General features: G+C 37.1%; 1 protein-coding gene across 4 annotated transcripts; it reads right to left on the bottom strand.

Moving 5' to 3' along the window:
* Positions 1-93: 93 nt before the first annotated feature.
* Positions 94-26,973, bottom strand: Ythdc1 (YTH domain containing 1). 4 transcript variants are annotated; one of them, XM_005068190.4, is made up of 17 exons: positions 26,616-26,972; positions 20,026-20,127; positions 18,947-19,275; positions 18,408-18,831; positions 15,039-15,128; positions 14,520-14,573; positions 13,885-13,979; positions 12,646-12,754; positions 12,442-12,559; positions 9,550-9,634; positions 8,043-8,209; positions 5,536-5,618; positions 4,535-4,571; positions 4,399-4,462; positions 4,246-4,308; positions 2,648-2,782; positions 94-1,061 (listed from the first exon to the last, which is right to left on the bottom strand). In XM_005068190.4, exons 1-17 carry the CDS (start codon positions 26,641-26,643, stop codon positions 843-845), a joined length of 2,202 nt encoding a protein of 733 aa, XP_005068247.1. In that variant the 5' UTR covers positions 26,644-26,972; the 3' UTR covers positions 94-842. The 4 variants fall into 4 exon arrangements, with proteins under 4 accessions (XP_005068247.1, XP_005068248.1, XP_012967490.1 ...); XM_005068191.4 differs by having other exon boundaries at positions 4,399-4,438; XM_013112036.3 differs by lacking the exon at positions 14,520-14,573 and having other exon boundaries at positions 26,616-26,973.
* Between the last annotated feature and the right edge of the window lie 387 nt (positions 26,974-27,360).

Raw genomic sequence — 27,360 nt, 5'->3', positions numbered from 1 at the left:
CAATCCCACTCCTTGGGATTTTACATACTACAGAATGTACTGTTATGCTTATCTACTATAAAACTGGCAATCAGACAAGGAGTACAACAAGTGTCAATCTTTTACCAATTTATTTCATACAAAACAGTAGCAATGTAGAATGTGGGGTTATCTTCTGCTGTCACACACGCAAATTGTGAACATTCCAAGCCGATGTACAGTTTAGAAGGAAGGCTAAACAATAGCATCAACCATGCTACTGAACATGGGAACTTTTTTATTTAAAAAGATTAAAAATTAGATAGCAATGTCTTCTTAATATTGCTCTCATCATTGAAGACTAAAAAAAAAATAAGAAGTGACTTTATAGGTTTAAAAAAAGAGGGAAGAGGAGAAACAGGCTGCTACAACACTGCCATATAGTCAAACCATCATACTTCAATATTTGCATACTTGATAGCAGCATTATTTTTACTGAACCGTGGGCAGCTACATGTAGAAACACAAAGCAAAATACTATGGCAGTTACTGATCAAGATCCAAAAGAAAGAAAACAAACAAAGTAACTCTAGGATGAATATACTGTAAAAAGAACATTTATAGAGAATGAATCAATATCTACATTCTTGGACTGTTCCATTCTGCCCCAATAAAAGTGTCAACTCAACTGTCAACTGTGCATTTTTGGAGGATCTGAGATTTCCAGTTCTTATTCTACTGCATGCTTGGAACAAAGATGATAATAAATCCTTCTACACAATGAGCTTTAAGTAGACAGCTGAAAATAAATTTACTACTTGTAAACACACAAAAAAAATACAATATTTGTTTTATCATCTTCAATCAGTGCTTCCAAAAGCACATTATCTTCGATAACGACCTCTCTCCCCTCGGTCTCTGTCCCGATCACATATTCTTTCTCTTTCTCGATCACGACCTCTGTCTCGCTCTCTGTCTCTTCTGTTATCTCTAGGACGGTCCCGCTCTCGCTCCCGATCTCTTTCACGGGGTCTACTTCTCCGACCACTGACAACAGCTTGTGTGCGGCGAAGGAAATCATCCACCCTCATATCATAATCATGCTAAGAGAAAGGAAAATTTGGTCAATGAAGCAAAAATTTGCATGGGATTTATGAGTTCTTGCAGTTGCCTGATGAAGAAGAAATAAAATATAGAGACATGATTTCAAAGAACTTAATTTTGACACTCATATCCCTAACTGGAATCCACATCTCTTCCTATAATTTCCTGTTCAACTTGAAGATTTAGGCTAAACTTCTTTTAACTTATTGTTAATAGAAATTCAAGGAATGATGAAATAAAATTTTGGGAATCTAATAAACTTTAAAATTTACTTCCAAACTATAAACTTATTTCAGTAAGACTGGGAAACTACCCCACATAAAGCTAACAATGCACTTTGAAGAATGAAGAGGACCAAAAAGGATGAAGTAAAACCCAGGCATAAAGGAAATGCAAGACAAAGCAGAGGTCAAGTAAGTCTAAGCTTGGTGCCCTCTCTACCTTAAGATTTCCAGTTCAGTTTCTGGTCATCCTTCTTACTAAGTGTGGCACATTTTCAAAATTCAGCTTCAATGTAGAGAAAGCAAGGTTTAGAACACAATTTCATACTACCCTGCACACGCACGCACATATGCAAAACGTAAATGTACTACTTAATTCAAAAGAGGAGTCCATTCAATTTTTTAACATTCTATAAAACAGTTTAATGATACTGACGAATACTGCTAGGTTAGAAATTGGCAGGCTTTATTTTCTGACAACAATACCTGGACTATATATTGTGAAATCATATGTAAATGCTAATAGTGCGCTTTATGAAAAGAAATCATATGTAAATGCTAATAGTGCGCTTTATGAAAAGAAAAACAGTAACACAGTCTTTGAAATAGGAAGTCAATCCAAGATTATTCAAGTTAACTAACCCTTGCAAACAAGTTTTTTGAGACAGGGTTTCTCTGTGTAGCCATGGGTGTCCTGGAACTTGCTCTGTAGACCAGGATGGCCTCCAACTCACAGAGATCCACCTGCCTCGGCCTCACAAGTGTGCCACCACTGCCTGGCATATTCTTTATATCTTTAACATTAAACTACCATCCAAAGTCACCAAACTTAAATGTGCATGGAAATATACCAGAAAACATTTTTGTAAAAAAAAAAAAAAAAAAAAAAAAAGGCCTATATTATCTGAAAACTGGTTTTAATAATCAAACAGCTCTACAAGTATGAGAGAGAAGTACTTAGAATTTCTGGGTGCCACTTGGTTACTAGTTTTAAGTAAAACTTGGTTAAAAATAATATTTAGAAACTGTCTTAAAATGTATCATCTTACATGTAAAACTAGATTTAGAAAAGTTTTGAATTATATAGCTAATAATTAAGGCCCCAGTATAGGAAGACTCTCATAAGCATACTACTATAACGCTTACACATTTACACACACATATACTGGGGTTCAACTCATGAAATATGAAATACAAGTCTATTTAAATAACCCAAAAGGATATGATCAGCTATTTTTCAATGGAAACAATATTCACAGTCTGCAGTAAGAAAACAAATGGTTTATCTAGTATGCACCCATATATAAATCACCTACAGAAATTCTACGTACTTCTCTCACACCTCTGCCTTTTTGTGCACTTACTACTCGTTTATCTCTGTATCTTGCTTCATGTGGTACAGGATGGTGTCCTGAGTAAGGGGGGTGGGCTTGAGGAGGTGGAGCATGGTGCTGGTAGTAAGGATGGTGTGGAGGCTGTTCCATTCCCGGATAAGGAGGCTACAAAAGAAAGATCATCTACATTAAAAAAAATCTACCAAATACCCTTGCAGACAAACCCATTTGTAGAATCCCTATCTCCAAATCACACCAATCCCAAATAATCTCACCATTTACTATTCATACACATTGAAAATATTAACGATCCCTGAAAATAACCTGTTTGCTAAAAACAAAATACACATAAAAGACATACATTATAGTTTAACATATTTCTACCTTGCTACTTGTATCATCTAAATTCTAATAGATAAAAACACATGGCACTTACTAAAACCAAAGCACTAGCCCTTAACTTAACCCTATTTGGCATTTAATGTAGCAAATTTATACTATTTCTAGGTTAAGCAACTAGACTACAGTCCCACTTCATTAAAGGCCACAACAGAGAAGTGTACACAGCTGAGGTACAATTGTAGTACCTTAAGCTCTGGAATAATTTATCCACAAATTTTCTCCAAAATAAAGTCTAGGAGCTAATAAACTTTAAAAATGCCAATACAGGGGCTGATGAGAGGACTCAGTGGGTAAAGACACCTGCTACCAGGCATGGTGACTAGAGTTCAATCCCTAGGACTCATGTCTATGTATGGCATGCATATGCCCACAGACACATTAAATATAATGTGCCATTATAAAATTAATAAAAGGCACATGGCAGATCTTAGAGTCAAGTTCATCTTAGTATTTAGACTCAAAGAATTTCAGTAAATCTGTATGTGTAAGATAATGGGAAACTGCTTGAGGTGAAACCAAAGATAAGAAGTCAGCTAACAGCATTAAAAAACACAAGAAACCCAGGAGTACTTCAGCTACAAAGTTTAAATTCTTGGGAACTGCTTCCAGATATTAACATGTCAGAATATACTTTAAGAATAATATAAAATTTTCTTTGAAGACAGAAAATTAAAACTCAGGTTTTAATTCAGTCTTCTTTTAAATGGAGTTACATTTACTTATTATCCCATTAGGTATAATTAGAAACTTCACATGAATCTTAGTGAACTTATTTTCTGCACAATCCTAAATTGACACTATTTGACTGATGGTTAAACTTTACGAGATGGACATAACTGTTCATTTATCAACATATATGGCAAAGCAAGCACACTTCTGTGCACAGACTACTCAATATCTGTCCGATGGGCAAAAGAATGAATAGCCCAGTGAATTTTATGCATAAAGTAAACAGATAGATATTACCATGGAACGTGGTCAAAATGTTTGAAAGACGAGTAGGTAAATCACCCAGGTTAGGAGCTTATACTAACCATTACCATGATGTTTTACATATATCTATAATAAGCCCATATTATTAAGCCCATACTTAAGGATAAATAAACTGTCTTTCATATCACAAAAATTTATACTTTAAGGCTCTTGATGGGTATCACTTTCTGAGTAAGCACTGACACTGAAAATGAAGTTAAAATAAAAATATTACAAAATAGGATAATACAAACCATTCCTTGCCAAGGAGGTGGTGGTCCCATGTTATGAAATTCCCTCACATAATCATTGTAGGACTAAAATAAAAGATGATATTGTCAATAAGTTAAAATTGAGGGAACAAAAAATCAGACTCTAGCTTTAAGTATATAAAAGTTAATGCTTACCCCATTTAAAAACACATCTCGGCGGACTCCTGAAAATCGTCTGTTGGGAATAAGATTTGTGAAACTAAATTCAGGTAATTCATAAACTAGTTCCAAGAATGTAATTCAAAACTAAGCAAGAGTGAACCCAACTTACCTGTCAACTTCCTGGTATCGGGGATCCTTTAAATACCCTGTTCAAACATCAAGCATTTTAGTAAATCAAATTTTATGTTTTTACTATGGCATTACAATTAAACCTTCCTTACCCATGAAAAATATACTTTAAAGGATGTTACCATTCAACTACTAGGTTTTCACATGTTATTATGTGGGCTAAGGGCAGAGGACTAAGGAGTGTACAGTCTGAACTGGCTTGAGAACACTATAGCAGAATCCTTTTAGAGAATGTTTACCTTTCACCCTGAGAACTTACAGCTAAGTTTTAAAACATGAAGACTCAATAAAGGACACAAAATTCAAGAGCTGCAAAAATGAACATATATACTCCAAGAACCAAGTAACAAAACAAATGTACTCTATCCTCACTTCCATATCTGACTCATCCTGTTATAGGGAAGTATTTGTCGTAATAGAACACAATTACCTCCTTTAAGAAAAAAAGTGTTTCTATAAAGCCATTTGTTCCAAAACACTAGCTAACCAAAATGAGTTTTACCAATGTGTCAGTGACTGTAATTGAAGCATACCTTCTTTAATCCCACTGAACAACACACTAACTGAAAATTGACACTTGGATGACAAGTGTTTCCCTATCACGCTCAAAATTGGTATCAGGATTTTTAGTTTTTTAAAAAAGGCATAATTTCTATTTTGATTTCTGATTAATGCTGTATACTATAGGAAACACTGCACGTCATAGGGAACAGGAAACATAACAGGTTAGTTTTTTCCGGCATCTCACACATGTACAAATCAATTTCCATTTTTGCAAAGTCAGCAATTTCAGATAATTATGACTCACTGTAATAGAACTATCTAAACATAGTAGGGGAAGAATTACTAATTAGAACCAGTAATGATTTCCTAATGTATAAAGTGGTCATGCCTTAAATGTTCTTTACTTTTAAACCTACTGGAAGTTTTTTGATTTAATAATTTTAAGTCAAATAATCTTCAGGATTATAAAATATTAACCTGGTCTCTGGTGAAACTCAGGGGGATAGTCAATCCTTGGTTTCTTTCTGCTGTTATGAATATCATAATCTTCTGGTCGACGCCTACACAAATTAGACACATTAGAAATTAAACCAAAAACAGCTGGGAAAACAAACAGCAAAGCAAGAGTTTGACAGAGATGAGTACAAAGAATAGCCCAGGACTTCCTAAAAAAATCTCCACTAATTTTTGGAAAACAATGTAAAGTTCTTAGATTTTAATTCCTCAAAGGTAAACCTTACACATTGGAGTAGACACCTCTGTAATCTCACACTATGAGACAACCCCAAGGATTACCTACTTCAAGCCTATAAATCACATTTTAGTAGTCTAAACATATAAGCAGTTCTTTAACAACTCAAACAGTTTCCCAAATGTTACCATTCAAAGGAAAACAATACCAGCAAGTATGAAATAGCTTAATCTAAAATTTATATACTGTAATTTTAGAGTCAATCTAAACAAAATTAAGTAAGTCTTAAATGATGCCTGTGCTTTACACAAAACTATACTTTTCATGATTATACAGAAAGTTTTAAATTTAATAAAGCTATGTAACAGGAAAGTTTTGAAAATGTTAGTTATTTGAAAAAACTAGTATCTCAGTAACATTTACTTTCTTTAATAACACTAATAATTAAGGTACTTTCCCCAGAGACAATGCTTTATAATAAAATAGCTCTCACTGTCATGTAGTTTTAACAGAGTTCATAAAACTAGGTCAAAGTTTAACTTTAGAAGGTGCTATTAATTTGCAGAGGGCTGTTCTTTACTGTCTTTCATAAACCTTCATATACATCATAAACATTATAAAAACACACTTAGCATTTAATACGAGCTAAACAAAAAATAAAAACAAAAGGTCCAAACATTTAGGAAATAAACACATCCTTTTACTATTAGTTTCAAATATATAGTTTAAAATAACCCAGCATCAATATTTTTGTCAGCTATTTCTTTAAGTATTGAATGTTTTCATTAACTTTTGTAACAAGTCACTCAAACTGCAAAGTTAAAATCCAACAAACCCAAGCACCCCCCAACAGAATAAAAACAGTTGCATCTACAATAAATAGTACTAAGAAAATTAAAAGCTGGTTTATAAAACAAACATACCGCTTTCTTGTAGTTTGGGGAGTGCATTTACGACCGGTATAAAACATGATAGTAACAGTTCATATAGTAGTCCAACTACTGACTTTAAGCTGTAAGCCACATACATAAATGGAGGCCCTGGCAGGCTTGAGAGAAGGTGTAGTGGTGTTTTAAGTATAGTTTGCAGTCCATTGCAAAACTGAGGAAAAACTTCACTTGTATATATTGTATTGCTCTGGAAACCTCTTAGCTTAAAACTTCAAAAGACATCTTGGTGATCAGTCCTTTTAGGCCAAAAGTAAGGGGCTCTGCCAGGTTTCCTCCTACCTACTTGACAAAGTCCTTTTTAAGCTCAAAGAAATGGGACTCTTGTTGGATATCTGTACCTACCACAGGTTGTTTCCACCAAAAGGAAACTTAACCAAAGATTTCATCCCATCAACCACACATCCAACAGTCTTTAGCAGAATATTTTAGATTTAGCTGTATGCAAATCTATACAGGGGAAGGTGTTGGGTAGAAGGGCTTAAATCAGTTCTTTTCAAAGACTTCTCTCCAATTCTGTAACAAGTTAAACCCCCTTTTCCTGGAAAATGCTGTTTAGTTCATAAGGTAGTGATCAATAACCATGGCGATCCTCTAAAAACAATTTAAGTCCACAGGTACTGCCAGCATCTGGAAAAGTTGTAAATAGACACAGCAACAGCCCTTCGTTTTGGTTTGTTGCCGGGTCTCCCAGGGCCACTTGATCCCCTTTGGAAACAACCTATTGGTTTCAGAAGCTCAGCAGGATGTGTGAATTCACTGGGCACATGTTACAGAATATGTGGCAATGGGGTTAACACATCACGGTGATAAAATTGGAAACAGTCCCAATAATGCTCCTCTTGAATATGAAATAACTTAAACATTTTATCCTCTAAGTGAGGCGTCATCTTCTTAAAAAAATATTAGTGATCCTTTATAAAAGTCCCATATGTGATAATGCTTATCCAGAGACACACCTGAAAGAAAAGGCTTTTCATAAAATATTAACAACTTTTGCAAATAAAGACTTCCTCCTCTCTAACCTGTTATTAGGAGCAAAACGCCTACCTCATTTCTCTTGCGTACTGTTTTATCTGAATACTAGCTAGTCTAAAGTGGTCATCACTCGTTAGTAAATTATTTTTTCTGCATTAGGAAAGATCCCCATTTTCCTCTTGAAAAACATGACTGAGACCAAGGTGACCATGTGAAATCCTCAATGAAGCCACAAACTAGTCCATGCAGCTTGATTTGAGGATTTTCTCTTTCTTCTTTACCGCAGGACAAACTTTTGACGAATCACATTCCTCCATCATGTTATCCCGATACATGTGCCTATTATCAGTCCAAAGAACGTTTCTAACCTTCCCACATCCCGGACTGGTTCTCGACGGGATGGACGTCCTCTTGATCGAGGCTGAGAATGCATTCTTCTCTTGTGACGCATTTTATGAATGAGCTGATACAAGTCAATACTTTCATCAGGGGGAAATAGAAGACAAAGCTGGGTTCCACATTCAAGTTCAATTTCCTGGAATGTTAAAGTAACAATTAACAGCAAAATAGAATCTCAAAAGACTTAACAGTTTCCTTGTGTACAAAACTGAGGACTTGACTTTAAAGTCTTTTTTCCCTAGATACTAAACACTAGATTCTAATAAACTTACTGATTTATAAAAACCCTTCCAAAGTGTTTAATGTGTTTGAAGAATATAAACTGCAAGTGTAGCTTCTCATCCACCAGAGTAGCTGTTTAAAACTCATATTGCCCTCTATTCTATTTCATTTTACCCAAAGAAATATTTGGGTAAAACACAGAAATGCAAGTCCTTCATCTTAAAACAATTAAGAAAGACCATGTTCCCAGTGATGGTGGTGCACACCTTTAATCCCAGCACTTGAGAGACAGAGGTAGGTGGTCTCTCTGAGTTCGAGGCCAACCTGGTCTACAAAGCTACACAGAGAAACCCTATCTCGAGGAAAAAAAAAAAAAAAAAAAACCAAAAACAAACCAAAAAACCAAAAAAACCATGTCTGAGAAATACCTAGAGAGGCAGACTAACCTATAAGCTTACACAAAATTGTTACTTTTGGGCCCAGCAGTGGTGACACATGCCTTTTATCCCAGCACTCAGAAGGCAGAGACAGGCGGATCTCTGAGTTGGACACCAGCCTGGTCTACAGAGCAAGTTCTAGGACAGTCTCCAAAAAAGCTACACAGAGAGAAACCCTGTCTCGAAGAAAAACAGTTACTTTTAGTTAACATCACTTTCACTCACAAGCAATAGCAATAATGAATATCTGTTGGTACCAAATCATGTAAGGGAACTATAAACACAAAAGGTTCAGATTTATTTTAAATCACTACAGATATTCAATTTCATCTGCAGATGTGTACATATGTGTATAATGTCTTTTCAGTGATCAATTTTATATTCAGAAAAAAATTCAGACATGCTAATGGCAATTCTAAAACTATAAATTACCAAATTTTTAAGAATTTATAGTGAGTGCTTGTTCCATCAGTACATATGCTAAAAAAAATCAGAATGATCCAGATAATAGTACGCCCCTTGCAAAAAGGATAATGCAGATCCATGAAAGTTCCACACTAAAAAAAACTAAAAACAAAAACAAAAAAACCCCCAAAAAACCAGATACTTCTTTTATTGTGTTCCCTTTGGTTTTATTAGTAAAAGTACCGTTTACCTGAGTACCAACATTAATATCTTACTAGTAGTCACAATCACAGGCATCAGGAATTCCCCAATACTGTTTTTCACAGTTCATATTTTTCAGACATGGCTTTAAAGTGTCCTTTGATAAAGGTCTACAAATGGCTGAATAATGTAACTTAAAAATTAAACAAACCTGTCCATCACGCCCAATCTTGACCGGCTTATGTTCATTCCAAGGATTGGTAAGATGAGCTGATTTAGTAAAGGGTAATTCACGCCTAAATGTAAAATAGTATAAATTACATTCTTTTGCACAGTCTTAAGGGTATTATACTAATGAGTAGTATCAAGTTAATGAACTTATAACACAAACCAAAGTATTCAAAAGACACCCAAGGTTGGTAAGATAAACAGCACACTACTACATCCCTAACCTTTTTTTCAGATGTAGGTTGCTCCATTAATATCTGGCTTTGTTCAGCCAGGTGATGGCTGCACACGCCTTTAATCACAACATTCTGGGAGGCAGAGGCACATGGATTATCTGTGAGTTGGAGGTCAACCTGGTCTACAAAGTGAGTTCCAGGACAGCCAGGGCTGTTACACAGAGAAGCACAGCCTCAAAAACAAAAACAAAAAAAATACAAAAAAGAACCCCCAAATAGGGCTTTGTTTTATTTATAGATAGATATTTCTTTTTCTTATAATTTACCACCAGTTTAAAACATTCAAAGGGGAAGGTGACTGAGAGATGGCTTGGCAGTGAAGAGCACTGGCTGTTATCCCAGAGGACCTGAGTTCAATTCTTAGTGCCCACATGGCAGCTCACAACTGTCTGTAACTCCAGTTTGAGGGGCTCTAATAGCAATGTATATAAAACACAGTCACATTAAAAAAAAAATCATGTAACTGAAAACCTAGTTAAAAAAACAGATTATTATTTTATCCCTGGAAATATAACAGCACAATATCCAGCATCTATAATAAGGTATCCGCCAAACCAGACACATCATTTAGGGCTATGACTTTTTGGGACCATCAGCCATAATTAGACGGAAGAGACTACACACTGCTGGGTGATACTAATTAATCTCAGCCAGAATGTGACAGACATTTGTGATACCATAGAGAAAACAAAATTAAGCATGTTAGAACTAATGGCATCCTTGATCCACATACCACACTACCTGTTCACAGTTACAATAGGGATCTAGTCACCTTTTGAGCAAATAAACTATGAAAAAGAGTACATCTATGACACTGACAATATTAAGTACACCAGCAAATATGGGAGACCAAGACTTAAGTCACTTTATTGGGTACAAATTTAATAAAGAATATAACACAGTGAAGCCTTTATGTGATAACAGTAGTTTGGCTATTAAGAGTAAATTTAATTCTGGATTAATAGTACTTCACAGATTACAGCGTTATTCTGGGCTCATTCCAGGTAGCAACATAGCCACTTAAACATGCCTCCTTCTATTCACTCCATTCCAACTTTCATCTGCCTACAAGGTACCTGACTTATTGGGGATTCAAACTTAGAATTGGTGTCAGGACTCTAGAATGTTAAATGTTTTCAGCTCTGACAATCTAATCTCATTTTGTAGAGAAGAACAAAACTCAACCTTCAAATGACTTACATGAAGAAGCAAGTATCTATAAAATATAACTTTGCTCTTGCCTCCCCAAAATATTCCACAATGACATGCTAACAATATTACAATTATGCACCCACAAATAAAAGTAACTTTTTACCTGTATCAACTAAAAAATAATCTGTCACAAAATTTTCATAGTATTTTGTGTGTGTGTGTGTGTGCGTGTGTGTGTGCAGGGTCAGTTTTTTTATTTTCAGATTCGAGACAGGGCTTCTCTGTATTGTTTTGGAGGTTGTCCTGGAACTCGCTCTATAGACCAGGCAGGCCTCGAACTCAGAGATCCGCCTATCTCTGACTCCCGAGTGCTGGGATTAAAGGCAAAGTCAGTTTTCTCTCCTTTCAAACTAGGTCGTCAGGCTTCATAGCATGCACCTTTACCCGCTGAACCATCTCACCAAAATTTTAAGTTAGTATTATAACTTAGGTAAATTATTATCTTCTAAATAACTACATATATGTAAACCAGGGAAAAAGGAGAAAAGAGTCACCAATATCAACAGTCTCATTCTAATGCACTGTAATTACCTATTTTTTAATTTTTTCAGTTTTTACATGTTACTGCATGGACATTTATTTTTGTCAAACGTAACATACTTCACTTAACCAATTTTATATTTACTTGACAAAATCTAAATGCCTTTCAATTTTTGCTATTGAATGTGATCATAAAATATAATTTGTGGGCTATAAGACAGCTCAGTGAGTTCATGTTTCCAGCACTCATGGACTCATGACTACCTGTAACTCCAGTTCCAGGGTAACTGATGCTTCTCTAGACGCTGGGCACCTACCCTCACATGTACATAGACACACATGTATACATAAAATTTTAAGGAGTAAAAGTCAGGTGTGGTGGTGCATGCCTTTAATCCCAGCACTTATAATTCAGAGGCAGTGGATCTCTGTCCAGGATAGCCAGGGCTACATAAAAAGATCCTATCTCAAAAAAAAAAAAAAAAAAAAAAAGTCTTTGAATACAACTAAAATCCTGCAAGAATGTGATTTGCAGTTTTCAGGCTTTCTATTCAAAACAACCTAATACAGTATTTCCACTTAGTTTCAGAAGTCCTGGCTGAACCATATCATTATTCAGCTCTTCACATCCCTATTTCATTCACTCATACAGCCTCATGTCTTTTGCAGGTCTACTTTCATGAAAAGAAACAGCATTTCCCCTCCTCGTTTAGTTTCTTGAGTCTTGACTTAATATGAAGTGATCCTCCTGCCTTTGCTCATGCCCACATGTTGGTGTTACAGAAGTGTACCACCATGCTTCATTTCTTTAATGTTGTAATAGATATGAACATGCCATGAAAAAGCTCCCTTTAACTATTTTACTACAGAATCTTAACATTATTCTCAACCAAAAGTTGCCCATTCAAAACATGCCAATTTTCTCTGTACTGGTGTGTGTAATTTACCTGCAAATCCAGTCAATTTTAAACACACCTCCAAGCATTTTAGCACTCATTCCTGCTGGAAGCACCCAGTGTATAGGAGATCCACCATGATGTGATTCTGAAGACAGTCTGGCAAAACCTAAGGGAACAATCACAAAATGAATTTGCTTAGTGCTACTGTAATTATTATTGTTATGTGTCCAAAGTAACAACTTTTATTCTTACCTTGAAATTTTCCACTTTCTCGGACAGAAAATATTAAGATAACACTCCTTGCAGATCTGAATGCAAGATTTAGTTTCTTCTCATTTACAGGCAATGTGGACCATACACCCTACAGAAATAATGGAAAGATAACAAGTTAAATTAAATACAAGTCTGTTAACTATAATGATAGAAGAATAAAAGTTACTATGTTGATGTTTGAAATTTAAGAAAGCCCTAATAGAAATGTCTTATTTGTTAGATGTAAAAGTATTTGGAAGTTACTTATCTGATAAAACACAAAGAAATTTAACAACCATAAAATAATCTTTACAAAGGAGATTGTCAGGCAAGTCTTATGAACTAGAATTCTGTATTAGCAATCACTACAATTATTCTAAAATTAAAATAATTTATTCTGGTAGGTATGTTAGGTAAATGGCAACTTGTCTTTCTCAACAGGTGTGACTAATCACATTAATTTAAAATGACTTATGAGCACTAACACTGTAAGTTTGAAATTTATGTAAGTTGAAGATGTCTGTTTTTAACTAGAGCTAGAGCATAGTTATTTAAACTCATGATGAAACAGCTGTAACCAATTTTTATTTAAAAAAAAGTCAAAGAGTAAGGTTAAGGCAAAGAAGCTCTAATTCTCTGTGGTCTTTTTATTCACATTTCAGTATGCCATTACCTCAGCCTAAAACTAGTAAGGCTACTTGATTATTGTCACCTTTTCTTTGTAAATTTTTATGTGTAATCATTGACCCAAGTTAGAAACACTATTAATACCCACTGAAATAAAAATAGCAATGTGAACATTCTGATAATCAGCTGAAAATGTTACTCAATTTAAGACTTTGAAAATATGAACACGAATGTACTGTGTTTCTTTAGTATCCTCCAGCAAATGACAATTCTTATGGTAAAATTTAGGTGGATTTTTAAAGCTTTGGCTCTCCCTTCTTTCTAAAGCCAAGTGACATTGAATATATTAATGCTGGATATAAAGAAATACTAACAGAAACACATCTATTACAGTATAAATGATACAATCTTCAACACTGTATTATGATTTCTAGAATAATAGAAAAAGGTAAACTCATACCACTACCAGGTGTCCTTACTCGCCACAAACCAGATCTAGAGTGGCAGCTGGCAAACTGAAAGCATCTTATGCTATGTGGAGGTAATTTTCATTGACCACTGCACCTCAACATTTCAGGATGGGGACTGTTTCAACAGAGCTGGTGCTAATACCTTAGCTTTGGCAAGAGACACATTCTCATGGTTGTTACTCTTTATGAGGAAAAATCTTGCATCTTGAAGGACGTATTTGAGTTTACTGGTTTGATCTGAAAAACAGAAATTCATTTTCATTAACCACAGACATAACACACAGGTGTGCCAAGTATACTAAACTAGCCCTCCAAACCCAGCTAAACTGTAAAGATTCCAGTAACCCAATCAGCCTAGAAAGCTTAGGCACAACAGAATAAAGCAAAGCTAAGGAGAAAGAACCAGCACTGTGCAGGCCAGCGTCACCCAGCGATGTTCCGTTATATCAGACCCATGCTTAAGTATGACAAAGGTTTCAAGTTCTATAAACTTTTATCAGATTCATTTAAAGATTGATCAGACTATTGCACTGTTAAATATATGTTCAAATCCATAAATATTATCAATCATTATGTCTAAAGACTAAAATATCCCAAGCTGCCTAAAATTATTGTGAAAGATAAGGAATGTTCTGTTTAAGTTTATAATGCTTTCCCCCTCGACACGATATATCGGAACATGACCACTTTAAAACCAACCATTGATGGAGAACCAAGAGGGTAAAATAATGACTTTATGGAGCATGCAATGAAAACAATTTCAAATTTAAATGATACCTTTTCGGACAGCACGAACGGAAGATGATAATTTCTCATGCTTCTTTTCTGAACCTGTATTTAGCCAAAGTACATTTGTTCAGATTGAGCTTTAATAGATGAAGACAAAATTTCTACAGTCTTGCCACATAAAATTCTCATTCAAGACAAATTAATTCTTCCTAGCGCACCCACACACACAAAATAATTTCTCAATGTGTACGAGTGTTTTGTTTTTTTTGGGTTGCTCAATTTTTTTTTTGTTTTTGGTATATTTGAACAGTTTCCCACTCAGAAAACTAGTCACTGAATCATCATCTTCCAAGAGAAAAAAAAAAGTGAAAATTTGAAAATTCCACTGAAGCAGTAAACAGAACAGGATTAAAATAAGAAAAAGCTTAGTCTCCTCTAGAATTATTACACTGAACATGCCAAAATTCAGTACTAATGACATCAACAATTCATACTAAACTACAACCTCCACACTTTCTAACACAGGCTACAATCAGTCATCTCTGATCCTAAAATTAAATGGATTACCTGCGTATGACTCTGATGCAGAACTGCCACTTCTATCAAAAACAATGGGTGATATGCCTCGAGCTCTCTTCCTCTCCTTCTTTTTCTCATCTAAAACAAAAAATCCAAACAAGCTTTAAAACACAATACAAAAGAAGCTATAGTAGGCATTTCAAATGAGAACTTGTCCTGGATCTAGCCTTGTTATCCAGCCCTTCAACACTAATTATGTTTCTTCATCTCCTCATTGCTTAACTCCTTCACTTTCTCATTAAGAAACAAAACAAAACAAAAAACCTTCTAAAGCGTTATGTTTGACTCCGTCACATATTTCAAGCAACACAAACATGAATACAAAAGAAGTCAGGAACTTACTCAACTGCTTTATGAAAAAAGTTTTCTGTAAGAGAGGGAAATATGTAAAGAAAATATAATTTTCTTCAATAAAACTTGTATGTATTTTGTATGTACCATGGAGTGCTGTATTAAGTGCTGTTGCTTGTTTGAACTACACTACCATCTTCCTCAGAAATCTTATTGTGATATGATATATGCAAACATCAGAACACAAAGCATTCTGATAGGAACACACACGCACACACACCAAAAACTGATCCCCCCCTCCACCAACTATATTAAGCTTAATTTGGAACTTTATAAATATGTATGAGAACAGAAACAGAAATGAGGTCTTACGCCTCTTGCCATTGCAATCATACAATGATAAGCCCCTTTAACCAGGAGATAAAGAATATGAGGATATCTTAAAAAACAAAAACCCAACAATGAAAATGCAGGTCACATATGTAACACCCTACTATATAGTGTGAGTTAACTATTTACAAACTAGATTCTCTTCTCTCTTAATTCTTAAGGGCACACTCACTCATTGATGCTCACATATATGAAAACCTTAACCAAACAAAAAACTCCAGAACCAAGTAAAACTGAGAACCTAAGTTCCTCAGTAGCAAGACACAATTTGAAAGGCAGGCCTTCAAGCTTAAGAGTATAATACTGTACTCTATTCTCTACTCTTCTTTAGTAATGAAAAATATATATTTGTCCTTTTACAGATTTGCTGTTTTTTGAAAGCACTAGCACTTATCAGGATGCTTCTTAACACAAGTGCAGCAGATTGCCCATGGCACTATTAATGTATAACGGAAAGACATTCTGGTAATATTCTTGAGCAATGAAGCCAATAAACTTGAAAACTACGTGATCATTCTAGAACTGGCTAATGTTTTGGTGGGGTTTCTGTAAAAATTATATTTTTTCAAAGCTCTGTTATGTGTAAAGTTTCTTTTCTGAACATTTCAAGAGTAAAATCATTACAAATTCCTTAGCCCCCAAATCCCTCACTGAATTTAAAGCATAGCAAACATGTCATTAGTAAATAAAACAGCAAAGGAATTTTCAGCACATTTTATAAATAACTTCCACTACATGTAAGTACATGGAAGTTATTACTCAGAGGTTATAAGCATAATGAAATTCATCCCCCCAAAAGCTTTTTTAAGTAACCAGTGAGTTATTTTTATAAATTACTAAAAATTCTGAGAAACAGTAAACTAGAGAACTTAAAATGAAATCTAAAAAAGTAGTAATACTGAACTTAAACATGGTCACTAATATTTGAAAACTGGCATATCCAAAGGTTCCATAGTGACTCCATTTTTTTCTTTCTAGCAATATAAAAAAAAATTACCTATGTATAGTACCTTAAATAGAGTCCACAAAAGGAATTTTCAATTCCAGGTATCTCTCTCTCTCTCTCTTTTTTTTTTTTTTTTTTTTTTTGGTTTTTCGAGACAGGGTTTCTCTTGTTTTGGAGGCTGTCCTGGAACTCGCTTGGTAGACCAGGTTGGCCTCGAACTCACAGAAATCCGCCCGCCTCTGCCTCCCAAGTGCTGGGATTAAAGGCGTGTGCCACCAACGCCCGGCCCCAGGTATCTCTTTTAAAAGAATCCAATAATGAAGATTATGGGTTGAAACATATTCTCCACAAAAATATAATATGAAGTACTCTACTACACTAATAGATTCATGTAAGAAGTTATTAAAAAAATATTCCAGGTCCTAATCATCTCAGTAAACCCCTTTATTTGATTCAATACCAAAACATACAAATACTGTAAGAAAATTTCTTCTAGTACTATGGGTGGTTTCACACATCTCCAGAATGACTAAAGATTCTTCACATGAACAACACTTTTCAGAGTCTTACACATAGACCACGCTGGCCTCAAACCAACAATGTTCCTACCTTTCCTTCCCAAGTGCCTAAGATAACAGACTTATAGGACCACACTCACCTTGCCAATCAATCTACACTTCCTATCTATATAGTATAAAAACTACAGCCCATCAGTTTGTAAAGTGGATGGAACAAGCTTTCTGTACTTTTTACATCAAATCCAACTGTCATTTATTGGGTTAAATACTTCTTTAAAAGACTTCTCTCAAAAACATATCTAAACACAGTGAGGGCTGTATATAAAGAAATGTAAGATAAACAACTTATATCTTCAAACGCCCTACTACAATGGAAACAAGGTTAAAAGCACCTCAGTTACCAATCACTACAAATTACTGTCATTTATACTACATCAATATTATTTATTTCTATGACCTGCTAATGGTAAAATTCTGTAATATAGGTTATTTCAATTAGGTAGCACATCTAATCTGATCGCAGCACCCTGACAAGAAATGCCCATGAAACTCTTAAGTACCTGTTTTTGCTGTAACCTCTGAATCTTCCTTCAATGAAGGGCACCTTGGTCTTGTGAGTGGGCTTATGTTTTATTTCATAGATTAGGTAAGAATAAAGGAAAGGTGGTATTAAAGAGATAACTTAATATGGTTCTTATCCAATCTTTCTACAAGATATTTATATTCTTTTTCATCACACTTCAGCCCTCTACAGGCTATCTCAGTCAACTTGTATGTATAGAATAAAAAGAAAATCTTGTGTTTCAGGAAAAAGAATATAGTTATTTTAGCTCTATTGCTACATGATAGAAATGTAGGGGCATTCTACCATGAAAACATGCTAATAACTAGTGTAAGATTTCATGTGAATACATACCAAAAATAGGTATCTGAACAAACTGTTGTCAATGATGAAAATACTAAGAACCTATAAAATTAAAGTCTGAAATACACTTTCATATAAACAAACATGTACTCACAAAATTTATACTAAATTCAGTCAGGAAACATCTTAAAATTTGTAAAAGTTACTCAAAATTATTAAAATGTATTACTTGATATTCAGAGAAAGACAACTTGCTAGAAAGATTGACAAAACTATCCCTTAGGACCCCCAAAGGGGAGGACAAAGTGTCTCTTATTTAAAAAAAAAACAAAAAAACAAAATAGTACCTGATCCATCTGTTCCTGAACCAGATCTGACAGATCCATCTGTGAAGGAAACAGACTCAGAACCAGAATCACTGGCCTCACTCCGGGTGTCATAGTCATTTCCCTCTTCCTTCTGATCTCTCTCATCCTGTTCATATTCTTCCTCTTCCTCTTCTTCCTCCTCTTCTTCCTCTTCATCCTCCTCTTCCTCCTCCTCTGCATCTTCATCCACTTCCTCATCATCTTCTGCATCTTCATCTACCTCTTCATCCTCATCTACATCTTCTTCCACACCTTCCTCCTCATTGTCAGTGTTGTTGCCCTGTTCATCAGAAGAACCACTGCTCCCTGTCTCGTGGTCAGAGCCATATTCTTCAGAGTTAACCTCTTCCTTTGAAGACTGGCTGGATCTGCTTGCACGTCTATCAACTTCAAGCCCAATTCTCTGATGTTTAAAGAAAAAGGGAATCAGCAGTCATTAACAGACCAAGTCAAGACGAATAACTAGTTCTAAAGCCTCAAAAAAGAACAGCTTTATTATCTGCAATAACATTTACTACCTCAGAACCATCTGGTGTAGGAGACTTGGCCCTTCTTTCAGAATCCCTTTTCCGTAGACAAGGTTTTTCTGGTTGAGTCTTGTAAGGTTCTCTAGAAGAACTACTTGACAGACGAATTTTTCGATCAGCATCTAGACGCTTGTTCCTTTCAGATCTTTGATATTCCTCATTTTTATATTCTGTAACCGACTTTCCTTTTGTACTAACTATTCTTTTATTATTGCTAATAGATGAGCTTAGTGGCTTAGAAATCAGCTGCCTTGAATGGATGGAAGGCTTCTGTCGCTTGCTGTCAGTAGATTCCATTCGTTCACTTTTTCTTTTTGATCCTTTAAAATACAATTTAAAGACAAGTAAAAGTATTAGTATTACTCCATTAATTTCACCAAGATTTACAAGTAACGTGCATCAATGACGTACAGGGAAAATACAAAAACACAGAAAGCTCATTACTGTAAAGTATCTAAAATATTTTAACTCTAGAACAAATTTACACAAAACAGCTTTCCAAATGCAGACTAAAAGCTCACTACTTGAAAAATTTTAAGTATTATTTTATGTATATTATTTCACCTGCATGTATGTTGTGTCTGGTGTCTGCACAGATCAGAAGCAGGGGCCAGAGCTCCTATTAATTGTCAACAGCCATGAGAGTACTAGAAACCGAACCCTGGTCCTCTGCCAAAACAAGTGCTCTTAAATGCCAAACCATCTTTCCAGGCTCTTAGGCTTTTAAAAAGTACTTTTATTCATACTAATTGGGGTCTGTTATACAAAAGTTTATTATGGGTTTTTGGTACTAAAGGCCAAGGTACAAGTACAAGAGAGACATTTTTCTTTAAGAAATTAAATCTCTTTGCCAGGTGTAGCGTCCCATGCCTTTAATCCCAGCACTCAGGAGGCAGAGGCAGACAGATCTTTGTGAATTTGAGAATAGCCTGGTCTACAGAGCGAGTTTCAGGACAGGCTCCAAAGCTACACAAAGAAACCCTGTCTCGAAAAGACAGACAAAATTAAAAATAAAATTGAATCTCCTTTATTTAAGCTGTGAATTTTAACAAAAGTAACAGAACTCTTACCTTTTTTCTCATTTTTATCCTGTTCACTCTCTGGATTGTACAGTTCATCATCCTGTTCTGGTACTTCAGTTAAAATATCATCTAAAACATTAAGTTCCCCATCTGCAAACATTTAAAAATTAGAAAAATTAGTATAATTTGCTTTTTAGTATTTACTAAGAATTATTTTGAGTAATTCAGAGTATCCGTAACTCTCAAGGAGGTTTTACTGACGGATCAAGCTCATTAAACAATAAAGGATATACATATAGTTCCCACTTATCAAACCAAAGTATACCATATAAAGTATGAAAAGATGGCACACACCAGTTGAATCAAGCACTCAAAGTTAGTATCACCGAGACACAAATCACCATCATAAAGTCCAAATATTGCTCACTTAGATCAGAGTAGTAGTTTTGTGATATCCATACTCAAAATTTCAAAATCTGAATGTATATTATGAAACACAAAAAACTATTTCATGATATAATGAGACAAAGATAACCATATCTAAAGCTTAACTGGGGATATTGGTAAAATCCACATAAAAGTCTTAATTTTGTGATTTTGATAGGATGCTTAAGGAAATTTAAGTACTTAGGGGCAAAAGATGTATTCCACCCACAGCAAATAAATAGCTGAAGAAAAAGAAAATACAGGCCTGCAAGCATATACCCACATACTCAATTAGATCAACTTGAAAGAAGAGTGAAAGCCAGAGAGGAAATGAGAATGACACAAACACAAATGTGGCAAATGGTAAAATTGACAGAATGCAGTTGGAGAATACAAAAATTCTCTGTACTACTTCTACAACTACTTTATCTGAAATTGTCATTAGCTCACAGCATCCAGTAAATCTTCCAGTATAAAAATGTTTGGTGCTGCCCCTGTTGGCAGAGGCATGGGTGAGCTGGCCTGAGAGTGTGAGGGGGGATAACTGGCCACACCCCCTCATCTGCCATGTGGTGGTAAGGGCAAGTGAAAGTTGACCCTCCCCCTTACCAGCTCAAACCCAGAGAGGCCCCATCACTTGGCCTGGGCAACACAGTAGAGCTGGCCCTGACGGTTAGGTGTGGGAAAGTCAACTCTGAAGACATGAAAAAAAAGAACTGGCCCCCGCCCCTTGCTCATTCCTGCAATGGATGAACTAGCAGGCATCAATGCTAAAGAACACACTCTGGTGGTGAGGATGGGGGAAAGCTGATGGATGGGCAACTACCCAGGCCCAGAACCAGGGTTATGACTTGGCCCACGGACATCCATGCTATCTATGATCTGCTGAATACATGAAGGAGATGGTGCTTCAGACCCCAAGTTTCAGGATTTCCACAACACACAGGGCAACAACAGGATACCCAAGGAGTCCCAGTGAGGGTCCAACATTGATAGTACAGCAGAAACCAGAGGCCTCAAACCAGACCAATGATTCTTTGCAATGAATACTTAGACGTAAAGATATATGGATAAAAGGGTTTATCCTGACTAATTGTGTCACACTACAGCTTCCATGAGACTTTTCTGTTTTCGATCCTCTTAAAATTGTATTTTATGGGGTGGGGGGTTGTAAGGGTAGAGGGCAGATACAAAGGGATGGGAAATGAATGGGATCAAGATTCATGTGAAAGAGAATAAATAAAAAGTTAAAAAAAAGTTGCAAATTTACAACGGTAAGGAATTACAGTCACAATACCTGATGAAACAATTATAATAAGGCCCACTCAAAGCACAATAAGGTTAATAATTAGAAGAACAAAATCAGGACTAAAAATACCTGTAACAGCACAAGCAATAGACAGGGAAAGTAAATGCTTTTTTCCATTCATGAAAGATTAGAAAATTAAATCTGCTACTGGCATGAAGATTGACTTCTCTGGGTGCTATGAATATTTATCCACACTTCACCACTTTCTAGCTCTTGTAGACCAGGCTGGTCTCGAACTCAGAGATCCTCCTGCCTCTGCCTCCCGAGTGCTGGGATTAAAGGCCTGCGCCACCACTTTTCGAAAGTGAAGAAATGAGTCATATTTCTTCATTTTTACTGTTAGTGAAAATTAAAGTATGTTGAATAAAAAGGAACATATCATCACTGCATTTTTCACATAAAGATCGGAGTGATGTCAACTACCATTTTAGATTCTAAATTAGTTTTTGAAAAATAAATGGATTAGGAGCTGGAGACATGATTCAGTGGTTAAGAGCATTTGTTGTTCTTGCAGAGGTCATGGGTTTGGTTTCCCAAACTCACAAGGTGGCTCACAATCATCCTTAGCTCCTGTTCCTGGGATACAACACTCTTCTGGCCTTTGGTGCTCAGACATACAAAACACCCATACACAGAAATTTAAAAATCTAAAACAAAATTAGTTTGCTAGAAATAATCCAAATTCGGAAGATATTTAATAACTATCCACTCAAAGCTCTTTTATCAGTATAAAAAAGTGGCACCATCTAGTTTCGAAAGGATGAAAGTCATTCACCAAAAACAGTGAAAGCTGGTGGTGGCGGCAAATGCCTTTAATCCCAGCACTCCGGAGGTAGAGGCAAGCAGATCTCTGTAAATTGAGGTCAGCCTGGCATACAGAATACGTTCCAGGATAGGATCTAAAGCTACAGAGAGGAAACCATGTCTTGAAAAATCAGAAACAAACAAAACAAAAACCCTGGGATTTTCAAAGTAGCATAGCTTATATATTTCGTAATAAGAATTCTGAAATAAAATGCAAACTCTACATATAAAGGTCATAAACCTTAACTCCAGAGAGATTGGTGTAGTCCTCTATCTGGGATACACAATTTATCCACATTAGACTGTAGGTCAGACAACACAAAATACAATTTGTTTCAGGGTTCATCATCAGATCAAAACTAAAGAAAACTGAGATGTTAAACACACATGTTTAAATACAGGCAAGGAAGTTGAAGTTCACCACTCTCATTGTTCTTCAACTTGAGTAACAGCAGTTTCATGAGGTAAAACAGGATGTCCTGCAATCTCACCTTTTGATATCACGAAAATCCATTTACATTAGGATAATCCCTCAAAAATATTTTAGTCATTAAAAACCACCATCCTTTTCAATGTGTCAAAGTGTTTTGCCTACATGTATGTATATGCACCATGAGGCCTGGTGGTGGAGGTCAGACATCAGATCCAGAACTGGAGTTAATAAATATAGCCGTAAATTGCTATGTTGGATCTTGGAACCAAACTAGAGTCCTCCCAAGAGCTAGCTACCAAGTGTACTTAGTTGCTGAGCCATCCTTCCAGCCTACAAACCATCATTCTTCTAAATGATGTCCAGAGACTTGATGACACCTTCCCATCAATACTTTCCACCCTCCATTCCACCAATCAACACCTAAAGATCATATTTTCCACCTCTACTACAGGTAAACCAAAACAAGACCTGAATTGGGCAGGGGAATGTGTATCAAACCCATATTATTTACAGAGCTATTCCTCGGGTAATTTGTTAACAACACTGCTGACCACACATGTATACAAGTGTATGTATATCAACGTAGACAGTAGCTTGTATGTCTGTGTAACTAAAACTAAGCTCATGCTCAGTTATTCATGAAGTTCAACCATGTAAATTTTAAGGCAAAAAGGACAGTTACTTTAAAAGACACATAAAAGCAAGACAAATATACTCCTTGCCCTCCTGAAGCTTGCAGTTTGGAAATGTAGAAAGTTACTTGCAAAAATAAAAACTCATACACATTCTGAGTTAACTATTCTTTGTGGATTATACTGTAGGAGCTCAAAATTCATGCAAAATGTTACTTAAACAGAAAAGATGTGCATTTCTTCATCCTACAGAAAAATGAAGAGCTGGGGATATGGTTCAATAGTAGAGTACTTGTCTGATACACGCAGGGCACTGTTTCCCAGCATCATCAAAATAAAACAACCCCACAAAACAATCAACTTCAATGTTTCAAATTGACTTAATTCATTGATGAATTATAGGAATTGATGTATTTATTACAAAACACAATAAACGAAGAAATCCTCAGAATCTCTTTAAAATTCATTCTGTGATTAACACACAGGAGTTGCAATTTTCTGCCAACTCGACACTTTCTTTTTAATCAAGAGTTTCCAAAACTAGGGATTCATTAAAAGCTTAAGTTTTAGCATGCTAAGGTTCTTAGAGGACATAGCTTTATACTTTCCTGTTAAATATCTAACATGTTACTTAACACTATCAATTTTCCTCGTTCAAGTGTTATTGATTCAAATGCTGCCTATAATTCACAGGTGACTGACAATGATATCAAATGAAACCAGCACTTCCAGTAGATTACTAGTTGTTTGCACAGAAGAGATAATCTTATTTTAATTGTAAAAAGAATCACTTGAGGCGCATGCCTGTATGCCTTTAATCCCAGCACTCAGGAGGCAGAGGCAGGTGGATCTCTGTGTGTTCGAGGCCGGGCTGGACCAACAGTCTCAAAAATACAGAGAAATCCTGTCTTGTAAAACCAAAAAAACAAAAAAAACAAAAAAAAACAAAACAAAAAAAACACAAACAAACAACAAAAAAAGAATCACTTGAAGCTGGAAGGTGGTGGCATACACCTTTAATCCCAGCACTCAGGAGGCAGAGGCAGGCAGATCTATGTGATGAGTTCAAGACCAGCCTGGTCTACAGAGTGAGTTCCAGAACAGGATCCAAGGCTAAAGAGAAACCCTGTCTTGAAAAAAAGAAATCACTTAAACAAGAAAGCAGTTTAAAAATTTGCTTTAAGCCAGGTGTTGGTGGCACACACACCTTTAATCCCAGCACTCAGGAGGTAGAGGCAGATAGATCTCTGTGAGTTCGAGGCCTGCCTGGTCTACAAAGTGAGTTCCAGAACAGCCTCCAAAACAATACAGAGAAACCCTGTCTCGAACCCCCCCCAAAACCACAAAAACAAACAAACAAAAAAACCTGTTTCCAATAATTGTAAGCATTGGTCACAAGTGATACCATTACTTCTTAATAATGAAGTTTATAGGCTTGGACTGCATCTTTACCATTAAGTTCATTTCTAAAACCAAATGATCATTACTTTTCCTCATTTTGTATTACTGTATATCACTCATTTATTTCTATGTTATGTTCACCTTAAGAGACAATACATTGATAATAGAATTGTTTTTCAATTTTGTGTTTGGTTCCCCTTGTCTACCATGGCAACCACTGGAACCCTTTACTTCAAAATCATAAATCTTACTCCTGACAATCAAGGTTTGAATGAATCTTTACTGGGCGATAAAATATCCTTAAGATCTTTTTAAAACTGACTGTGCTATAAATAAAGTGGCTTTCTTTATTGGCTTATAGAATTGTTTCACATTTCTTCAGGATGTCTCAGGAGCGAGTCTGGCTTTAGTTTAAGGACAGAAAATAAAACTGTAAAGATAAAGAATTGCTTCAAGTCAGGAAGAATTGGCACAAGCTTTTAATCCCAGCACTCTGGAGGCAGAGGCAGGCAGATCTCTGAGGTCAAGGCCAGCCTGGACTACAGAGTTCCAGAACAGCCAGGCGCTACACACAACACAGAAACCCTACCTCAAAACAAACAAACAAAAAAACACCACAACAATCATTGCTTATGACAAAGGCATTCCTCTTCTTCCAAAGCCCATCTTTATCCTAAAGCAATTCACTGAAGCATACCTTACTGAGGTAGATCAGAAAAACAGAAAAAGTTTAACTGAACAAATCTCCATGTGAAATTAATGATCTACACAGAGCCTTGAGGATTGATTATAAGGCAGCAATTGTGCTGTATTTTCTTCACACTATTCCAGGACGGCCATGGTAGTCCAAGAGCTGAGAAATATCTCAAGGCAGCATCCAATCTAGATCACTCTCCAGGATAGCACTAACTAGGGACTACGCTGGCATCTGTGGTCTCTGCAATGTCAGTATTTCACAAGAAATGACATTTTATTAACTTAAGTTCTTCCCTTTTATCTCTCCAAGTCTCCCGTTACCTGCACCTATGTACTCCTGGTTGCACACTGTATTTCTGGGAGATGAGCTGCCAGGACTTGGGGTGCGTGCGCGTGTGTGTGTGTGTGGGGAGCACCTATTTTTTCCTAGCACCTTCCTTTCTAAAGTGCTCGAGGAAAAAAAAAAGACATATTTGCTTATCAGACAGAACAGTTAGAAGTTACTTACAGGTTATTTGTAGAAATTGATAGCTCGCTCGGAACGTTTAAAGCAGCCTAACCACTGGTCCATCAACGCTAACTACGGCACTATTTTCGGGGGTCGGGTGGGGGAGTCAACCAGAAGAGTTCAGAAAACACGCATTACATCCGTATAACCCCACCAGAGAACAAGCGCCCCCGGGGGCACAGGCACCTCGGAGCAGGCTCTCTCCCAACCGCTCCCGGGACGGCTACGTGCTCGGGCCGAGGTGAAGTCCGGGCTGAGGCAAAGCCCTGGCCAAGGGGGTTAGGCCCCGTGGAGGCGAGGGCGCCAGGCCGGGGCCGGGCCTCCCGGAGAGCGGCTCCCCGGCTCGCCCGTCCCCTCCCGCCCCGGCCTCAGGCCGCCGCTCCTCCGTCCCCTCGCCGGCCGCCCGGGGTCCCCGTTGCCCGCACTCACCTTTCTCCTCCCGGCTGTCGGCCGCCATGGCTGCCCCCCGGCTTCCGCCGCCGCCACCGCCGGGACGCGAGTCGCGCGGGCGCCGCAGCCGCGGCCGCAGGCGCACGAGCCCGTCCGTCAGTCCGTCCGGCGGGCCGCGCGCTCCGACCTGAACTGCGCCACTCAGCTCCTAAGCGCACCCGGCCTCGCTTCTCCTTCCCGCCTTTCGGCACTGGCCTCGGGCGGCCCGGGCTTCAGCCTTCCTGTTGGGACGCCGCCACCACAGGGACAAGGGGAAGGGGAGACACACAGATGGCGACGGCGGGCGGCGCTAAAATGGAGCCTGCTTCCTGCGGGAGACAATCCCGCTCCCGAAATGCCTTGCGCTGTTTACGCTCCGTGCCTCGAGGCGCGGGACGTCACAGCGCTGAGCAGGACGGAGGAAGCGCGACGGCGTAGGGGGGCGTGGTCTCGGCGCGTCGGCGCGTCGGCACGTCGCCCCGCCCCGTGCAGCCTGCAGGTCCAGGGAAGCTTCCTCCTTGCAGGAGCAGAAGGGAGGTGATGTCTGGATCTTTGGCGGCGGTGCTCCCTACACGTAGGGCGTGCGGGTTTCCCACGTGAATCGATTGGTAGGCTTTAAATGATTGTGAGACAGCATCTGAGACTGTTATGGAATGTCCTTTTCATTCGTTTATTCAGTAGTGTCTACTGTTTCTCCTTAATTATTGTTCTAGGCCCAGGGATTAAGAATATGTTTAGGGCCGGG

Source organism: Mesocricetus auratus, unplaced genomic scaffold (genome assembly GCF_017639785.1).
Source record: "Mesocricetus auratus isolate SY011 unplaced genomic scaffold, BCM_Maur_2.0 Super-Scaffold_100006, whole genome shotgun sequence".
NCBI lineage: Eukaryota > Metazoa > Chordata > Mammalia > Rodentia > Cricetidae > Mesocricetus > Mesocricetus auratus.
Note: the sequence above shows the minus strand (reverse complement) of the source record. Positions and strands in the feature narration are given on the sequence as shown.

Excerpts from the sequence above, each read along its gene's own strand:
- Ythdc1 (XM_005068190.4), bottom strand. The coding sequence starts at position 26,643 with ATGGCGGCCGACAGCCGGGAGGAGAAAG. Across the intron at positions 9,635-12,441 it reads AAAATTGACTGGATTTGCAG|GCGTGAATTACCCTTTACTA; the intron begins GTAAATTACACA and ends TTTTACATTTAG. Across the intron at positions 1,062-2,647 it reads GATACAGAGATAAACGAGTA|CATGATTATGATATGAGGGT; the intron begins GTAAGTGCACAA and ends CCTTTCTCTTAG.